The sequence below is a fragment of the Durio zibethinus genome, chromosome 25, assembly GCF_047325235.1.
Source record: "Durio zibethinus cultivar Kanyao isolate XHJ-2024 chromosome 25, ASM4732523v1, whole genome shotgun sequence".
NCBI lineage: Eukaryota > Viridiplantae > Streptophyta > Magnoliopsida > Malvales > Malvaceae > Durio > Durio zibethinus.
In genome coordinates this window covers 16,621,907-16,630,136 of record NC_143186.1, presented here as the reverse complement: position 1 = coordinate 16,630,136, position 8,230 = coordinate 16,621,907, and the positions used below count along the sequence as shown (strand labels likewise).

Sequence of the window (8,230 nt, the reverse complement as noted above, 5' to 3'; positions counted from 1 at the left end):
TTTTATGTTGAGATTCAAAGCCTTTCTTAATTTCTACTATATTTGTTTTCAGCTTCTCCTATTCTTTTAGATCATCTAGATTAGGAACTTGAGTTAGATTAAGAATATGAGCTAAATGAGTAAAAGCAACAATTAAAGGCATGTTAGTATACATGTAGGGATAGCTTGCCATAAATGGCATTCACTATTAAGCCCTTTGAAATGTCTATTTGGACTATGTGCCAAAGTCAAATAATTATATTGGATCATCAATCTGTTCAACCACTAATTTTTCTTTGTTTAAATTTTTTAAAAACTCAATCATATCTTCTAATTACCTTTTATTTCTTCTTATGCCCTTTCTATCTTTTGAAAATGAAAAGCTTATTCTTCTATCATAATTATGGCTTGATACGAAGATTGAGCTATCCTCGAACCTTTTTACAACAATTAGGATGATATGTTACTAAATGCTAAGAATCATCATAACTTATTAGAAACATTCTTTTATATGCATGAATGAATAAATGAATGCCAGATTGAATATGATACATGACAATTCAATGACATGTGAATAGATAAATAAATGCATTCACATAATAATTTAATGATGCATGGATTGATAAATGACTACTTGAATGGATGCATGAGTTAATGTTTATCTCATAATGATGCATGAATGAACAAATGACTGCATGTATGGATACATAAGTTAATGTTTGCCTCATAATTATGCATAAATGATGAATGCATACATTAGATGCTAAATATACAAAAATTCAATGATGCATGGATGAATAAATGTATGAGTGCTGCATAACAACACATAAAAGAGTGAATAAAACTCAATCTCTTTTAACTTTATCATAAAACTCATACAAATGACATTACCAAAGTTCTTTCATGTGTTCTAACTTGGGTACTAATAATGGGTGGACATGGCTTTAACTTAAGATTGATTTTTTATGTTTTACTATATGTGGTTTGGATTAAAAGGTTTTCAAATTATTCCTTACATAATTGTCCATCATAAAACTAGTAAGGGACTTCAATCCTTGCCCATCATAGGCTACAAGTGGAAAGAGTTTAATAAGAGTGAGAGTATTTTGCTAACCCATGCGAAGACATGAAATCTCTGAAAGTATAAGTATTTTACTCTCTCTTAAGAGACGAAGCTTGGGTGTAAAGCTCATATTATTCAAATGCAAGTGAATGACAGAATATGGTATAATTAGAAACAAATAAAACGTTTAAAAAAAAAATTTTAATTTTAACTTAGGCTTTAAATAACACAAGTTTACTAGCCTGACTCTCAACTTTCCCCCTAGAGTCACCAAACTATCATAACATATAAATCTATAGGCCTATAGTTAGACTTGACTTTAGAAGTAGCCACCAATACTTTTTTAAGGTGTGATTTGTCACCTAAGTGAATATACCCCTTTTTAAAGAGAAATCTCAAGCTAAACTTAGGTATCTTTAAAAGGTAGATTTTATGTTTATGAAATCACGACTAGATCTAGGAGTATGATTATGTGTGAGAAAGGTTATAACACTCTCACAACACCCATCAAATGATAGTACCAATTTGACAAGCCTAAAAATATTTTTGAATTTTTACCAAGTAAATTTAATTATTAAAAATTAATCTTAAAATTACTCTAATTGTTTGGTAGTGATTTAAGATAATTTTTTCATCTCAGGAGGATTCACGGAGACTTGTGTCCCACTTTGAAGAGGCTTCGTCATCGGATTCATTAACATATTTTCTAAGAAATTATTTTTTGAAAACAAATAATAAAATCCTCCAATCGTTTGGTAAGATTTTATATCAATGCATATTTCCCAATCATTTGGTGGGATTTTATTTGAAAACCTCGAAAGTTTCTTTTGAAAAAAAAGTCATTAAATCCTCCAATAATTTAGTAAGATTTAACAAAAACTTGAATCTCCAATCATTTGGTAGGATTGAAATTTTATTTTTGAAAATTCATTATGAAATTCTCCAATTGTTTGGTAGAATTCGTATTCAAGATTTAAATTCTTCAATCATTTGGTAGGAATCATGAATTCATTATAAAAATTTATTTTGAATATACATAAAAGAAGAAAGAGAAACAACTAAGTAACATAAATAAATATACAAATGAAGAAGAAAAAAATAGAAATTAATTTATCTTTTTTTCTTATTTCTCTACAAAACAACCTATGGTTTCACTAGCATCATTTGCCTTTAGTGATTGTCTTTTTTTTTTTAATTAAATAGAAACCTAAAACATATATAACTGAAACCTTTGAAAATTTTGCTGCCAAAACTTTTTGTTGAATGTCTCCCTTTTATGTTTCTTCTTAACTCATTTTCCCAACAAAACTCCCAAGAGAAAATATTAATTATCTAGACCTAAAACACCAGAAAAGACTATAAAAAAACTCTTAATTTTTTTATTTTTTTAACTTTTTCTCTCTTGATATTTTCTAATTGATTTTTTATTATTTCTAATTGATCATAATGAGATCTTTTTATAAGCCTCTAATCCAACCAAATCACAATAGGAGAATGATTTTTTGGTTTCAATCTCCTAATTAAAATCAATTTTAGATTTTTAATCTAAGTCTACATCTCAAATAAATACATTCTCTTTTTCAATTAAAATACTAGATTTCAAACCAAATCAAACTTTTTTTTAAAAAAAAAAAATCATAAATCAATTAATTAACAACATAAATAATCTTAAAACTAAATAAAATTCTAAAATTAAATAAAAAAAACTCCAAACTAAATAAAGTATATATAATATTTAATTCAATTGATGCTCGTTACACACTATAGTTTTGTTCTCTAAATAAGAAAGGATTAGAGTTCAAATATTAATTTTTAGATTAAATAGCAACATTAGTTCTTAAAATTTTTTTATAATATTTTATTTTTATAACATTTAATTTTTTTTATCTATAATCATTTGAATTTGTTCCAACATCAATCAATATCAATCATCCGTCAATGCTATGTTGTAATTTGAATAGAATAAGAAAAAAAAAATTTCACATAACACCAAAAATTTTCACATCGAGGTTTTAGTTTGTAAAATTTTCATACTAATGGTCAAATTTACTTATAACTTCGATTATTATATAATAAAATAGACTAAAAACAAGTTTTATTTGATGGAAAATTTTAAAACCTGCTTGTACATAGTATATGACAAATGTGAAAAGAGGAAATTAAAAATAAAGAAAAGTGGATAAAAAAATCCAAGTGGAATAAGATATAAAATAAAGTTATATAAATTATAAAATAAGTCTGTAGAGGAGTTGAGATTTGAAAGAGAAAGGACACCGCAAATCACGTTGGGACCGTGAACCAAGGCAAGCGGCGTGTGGAAATTTGGTTGTTCTTTCTTTTTTGGTGGTTAGTTTCAATTAATTTAATTAAAGAAAGGAAATTGGGAATATTAAAATTGAAGATTGAATTATAAATCTATGTTTTAGTGTCATTTTCAAGTCAACTATTAAACATTGTTACCACGTTAGTGCTATATGCATGTCATTCCCTTTGGATTTTTCTGTTTTTTTCATATGCCAAATCTTTGCCACCCATCTCTCACTATAATAATAATAGCAACCATAATAATAATAATGAAATTTTCAATTTTTTTTTATTTTTTAAGATTTTCAAAAATTAATCTTATATTGAAATTGAAAATCCCAATATATTGGCCTCTAATAATTGATAATAATTGATTTTTTCTTTCCCTTTCAAACTCATCAAAGAGGGCTGCGACCTTACAGATAAAAAGTAGTATTATTTTGAGGTGTTCTTCGAAAAGAAGAAAATGAAGCGTGAACTGTCAAGCAAAAATGCCATGTGGCTGACGTCAATTTTCTCTCATGCATTGACGACATGTCACCATCTTCCTTGAACTGTCTAGGATGCTGTCTGCCTGCTTATGTTCTTCTATGAAAAATGTTACTCCATCAAATTTATTCAAATTTACCTTACAATGTCCATTAGTCAAATAGGTTTGTTGATTCATCATTATATTGCTTAAATAATTTGTATAATTTATTGCTTATATATGAAAAAAATAATGAAATCTTTTGAATGATTAACTTCTATTACGACAATGATTAAGTCTAATTAATAAAGAATAAGTTCTTTTTTGTCGATCTAGATTTAATCTTTATATTATCTATTTTAAAAGTAAAATTTTAAATATATCAAATCCATTCTAAGAAAAAAAAAATCTAATGTTAATGGTCCTTGATAGAAAGCATTAGCATCCATTAAAACGATTTTTAATACTAGAGATTAAGTTAACAGGAGAAATTAATGTATTACCTTCAAAAGCTATACTCAAGATTTCCATCATTTTTTCTCCACTCAATAACGATGGCTATAAGCCATGACTGGTTAAAATGTCAGCAACTAGAAGCTGCAAAATATATAATCATTTTTGGTATTGCTATGAAAAACCCGATTTCAATACTTGTTGGTGGCCTTCCATTGGTGCTAATTTCGAATGCAAATTACTCTGATTTTTTAATGTAACTAATGTAAAATAAATCACTTCCTCCTTTCCTTTTTATAGGGTGGTTTTTCCTACAAATTGATACTCTAGGTTTAGTGTTCATATCTCAAGTCTTACTTCACATCAGAAACATTCTCTCATCCATTTAATTAAGAAAGATACAAAGAAAGCATTAAAACATTCATGAGATAATTTGAATTTTCTTACTCTCTTTTAAACAGTATTGTAATGTCAGTGTACTAATTCGGGAATGAGTGATTCGATTCCAACTCTTTAAATAGAAGAAAAGCATGTACAAACTATTAAATCAAATATTAAGAAATTAAGAAATCCTAATCTTCTCTAGGTTAAGGGCAATATCATTTACATGTAGATCTAAGTGGAAGTCTAGCAAGAGCTACGAAACAAAAAAAAAAAAAAAAGTTTGTTTTTTTCTCACCAAACAAAGTTTCGTTTCATGGGTAATGGTCATAATGCATGAATTCATTTTGTTGGAAATGAACAGTTCCACTAGGAGTAAATATTATAATTTGTGACAGATTCTTTTATAAAAAGAACAAAGGAAACTTCCTAGATATTTCAAAACATCATCATGTGGAAGAAATGATAGCCAAATAAGAGAAATGTTTTGTTGTTTTCCTGCTTTACTTTCCTTTCTATTATCTCCCCTCAACGCAAGTAAACAAATATGGCAAAAGAAAAACAAAAAACAATAAATTCTATTTACTGGCTTGGTCCATAAACCTTCAAAATCATCACCATCTCTTGTGAGGCCTGGAGATACCAGGCTTAAAATCTTGGGACTAAGAAACCTTTTAGTGGGCCTTGATATCGGCTATAGCCTGTCTCATTCTCACTTTTATCACAGTATTTACCATTTCGTGCTCCGACTGACACGAGAAAGCTTTCAGTCCACAATCCTAAAAAATTTCCAATTATTTCAAAATAGAAAAATATTAGAATTCGTTGGAAAAAATCCAAATTTCTTCAGAATATTTAAGTCTTTAAAGCATATTGTTAATTAAATATTACACGAAGTCAAAACATCTGTCAAAAACATCAACAACTGAATGTAGTTAAGATTCTACCCAGATTTTCTGAACTTGAGTTTGGTATCTCTAAGCTTGTACACTTTGCACAATACCCAATCATCAAGCTGAAAAAAATAAGCAAAATATAATTAATTGATAATTAATCAATAAAAATATTCAAGGAATAAAGATAGAATTTTAAAATAACATCAACTGATAAAAGTAGAGATATAAAATTTATGATTTAGTATAAGCAAAGGTAAGAACTAAATTACTATTCCACTTGGGCTTTGTTTGCTGAAGCACTCCAATGCAGTGAGAGGCCTTTCCATCGCATGGAAGCTTTAGTTGAGGCCGGCCAATTTTTCACTGGTTCTTTGAGCACCCATGAAAATTTGGTGTCCCGAGCTTCAATTCGGTGAGAAGATTTCTCAATAGATTTTTTTTATGGAACCTCAAAATATTTACAGAATATTGTAATTTTTAATATTTTTTAACTACATTACGTAAATTAGGTAAAATTTCACCAATTTAAAGAGATATGATAAGTTTGATCCATCACTGTAAATAAAATAGTAAATTAGGACTTTATCTTTGTAAAACAAAGTTACCTTCTGATCATCATCGCCAGCTCTTTCAGTTGCTGGAGGATTGCTTAATACAAATTCTTGCATTATCCAATTAGTCTTGTCACCCTTAGCTGGTTTCCCGTTGTAGAAGGCTAATTTCTTCTTGAAACCAACTATATTCCCTTTGAACTTAACGGGTTTTTTTGCTTCAATGGCCTTCCAAAATCCATTACCACCTACTAGCCTTGGTCTTGAGCCAGTGCCATATTTACGATCTCTTGGTGTGAAGAAATACCATTCACTCACTTGCCTTGATGACTTGTTGTTAGTCTCTTCTATCAACAGAAGAGGAAAACAAAAAAAAAAAAAAAAAAAAAAAAAACCCTTCATTCTAAAGATAAAATAATTGAAAATGTTTATATTATATTATATTTATATTCTTCAACTTCCATTTTGACATACTCATCGGTTGGTTTTAGTTTGTTCTGATCGTTCCTCTGAACGATATTAAGGACGTGCTTTCCGCATAGACTTAGTATAAAACTATTATTAGTATACTAATATCAAAACAAAATAAAAATGTCAATGACCAGGGTTAGCAAAAAGAAGAAAATAACGTAACATATTGGAGCAATCCATATATCTAAGCAAGATAATAGACTTCTCAATTATTACTAGAATTAGTTATATCTGATTCTGAAATCTTAAAAAAAAATCGAAGTAAAAATAAACAAAAATATTGTAGGGTTTAAAAGAAGAATTAATCTCAATGATCATGCATGGCTTGCGAGTGCTATGAAGGAATCTTGGATGGATTGTACAAGGGCAAATATTGTATGGTTAAATATGTTAGTTTCTCCAATTTTTTTTCAAAGACAAAACACATGCATTTTTCTGATTTCAGTAAAACAAAAGAATGAAAAGAGAAAATCAAGAAAACCCGAAAAAAAAAAAATTAAAAGAAAAACCTGATAGTTTTATAAGAGTTTCAAGATCATAATTGTAGAATTGAATCTCCTTGATTTTGCAAGACGGCAATGGTTTTTTGTACACTTTTCTCTTCAAATAGTGTACAACAAGCTGATCATCAGATGGTTTGAAGACGTAACCAGCAGGCAAAGATTCCATTATCGGCACAAACTCTTGCTTGTGTTCTTCTATCAGACGACTCTAGGAAAAGAAATTTGGGAGAAAACAAGATAATAACTCTGATTATTATATCTATAATATCTAAAAAATAATATAGTAGATATATTTTTTAAATATAGAGTTATCTTATCTTGCTAGCTACTAATCCAATCCGTAGTATAAATAGTAATCTTTACAATAAAATTAGAGTCCTAATAGATTTTGAATTGTTATAAATATTGCTATAACACTTATTATTATTATTTTGAATTGTTATAAATATATATATGATTATCTCATCTTGCTATCTACTAATCCAATCCGTAGTATAAATAGTAATCTTTACAATAAAATTAGAGTCCTAATAGATTTTGAATTGTTATAAATATTGCTATAACACTTATTATTATTATTTTGAATTGTTATAAATATATATAGAATTATCTTATCTTGCTAGCTACTAATCCAATCCGCAGTATAAATAGTAATCTTTACAACAAAATTAGAGTCCTAATAGATTTTGATTTGTTATTAATATTGCTATAACACGTATTATTATTATTATTATTTTCAAAATTTTAAAATATACTATTAATTTATTTTTATCATTGTCAAAGAAGATTTAATTTTTATGATAAATATTTCGAAAATAAAACTATGAATACGTTCAGGCATATGAAATGGTGCACCCTTAAAATTGAAAAGAATATTATACCTAGCCAAAATTTAGGGACATCTGACCTTATTACTAAAACAAATAATTATGCAAATTCCTTTTGTTGTTGTTGTTATTTTTAAAGTGAAATTGTATATGACTTAGATTTGATTTTAAAGTATAGTTAATGAAAGTCATTATAAAGCAAATATTTTAATGTTTCTTTCAACTTAAAAAAGATTTCGTATTCTTTTTTTTTTTTTTTAATTATTTTTTATTTAAAAAATTTATATTTAAATTTTAAAAATACTATATTAGGTGAATTTTATAATATAGTTG

At 27.4% G+C, this 8,230-nt stretch overlaps 1 protein-coding gene across 6 annotated transcripts; it reads right to left on the bottom strand.

The window, feature by feature from the left end:
• Positions 1-5,019: 5,019 nt before the first annotated feature.
• Positions 5,020-7,371, bottom strand: LOC111275795 (NAC domain-containing protein 68-like). 6 transcript variants are annotated; one of them, XR_016333593.1, is made up of 5 exons: positions 7,077-7,371; positions 6,151-6,443; positions 5,815-5,993; positions 5,541-5,664; positions 5,020-5,428 (listed from the first exon to the last, which is right to left on the bottom strand). XR_016333593.1 is itself a non-coding variant. In XM_022861303.2 (4 exons), exons 1-4 carry the CDS (start codon positions 7,234-7,236, stop codon positions 5,416-5,418), a joined length of 534 nt encoding a protein of 177 aa, XP_022717038.2. In that variant the 5' UTR covers positions 7,237-7,371; the 3' UTR covers positions 5,020-5,415. The 6 variants fall into 6 exon arrangements, 1 of the variants encoding a protein (XP_022717038.2); XR_016333592.1 differs by having other exon boundaries at positions 5,597-5,664; positions 5,815-5,947; XR_016333591.1 differs by having other exon boundaries at positions 5,026-5,428; positions 5,815-5,947.
• Positions 7,372-8,230: the final 859 nt, after the last annotated feature.

What these genes read in the sequence shown, in the direction of transcription:
- LOC111275795 (XM_022861303.2), bottom strand. Translation starts at nt 7,236, where the DNA reads ATGGAATCTTTGCCTGCTGGTTACGTCTTCAAACCATCTGATGATCAG. An exon ending in AACTCTTATAAAACTATCAG is followed by an intron (nt 6,444 to 7,076) that starts GTTTTTCTTTTA and finishes TTCTGTTGATAG; the next exon opens with AAGAGACTAACAACAAGTCA. An exon ending in CTGGCGATGATGATCAGAAG is followed by an intron (nt 5,665 to 6,150) that starts GTAACTTTGTTT and finishes TATTTTTTTCAG; the next exon opens with CTTGATGATTGGGTATTGTG.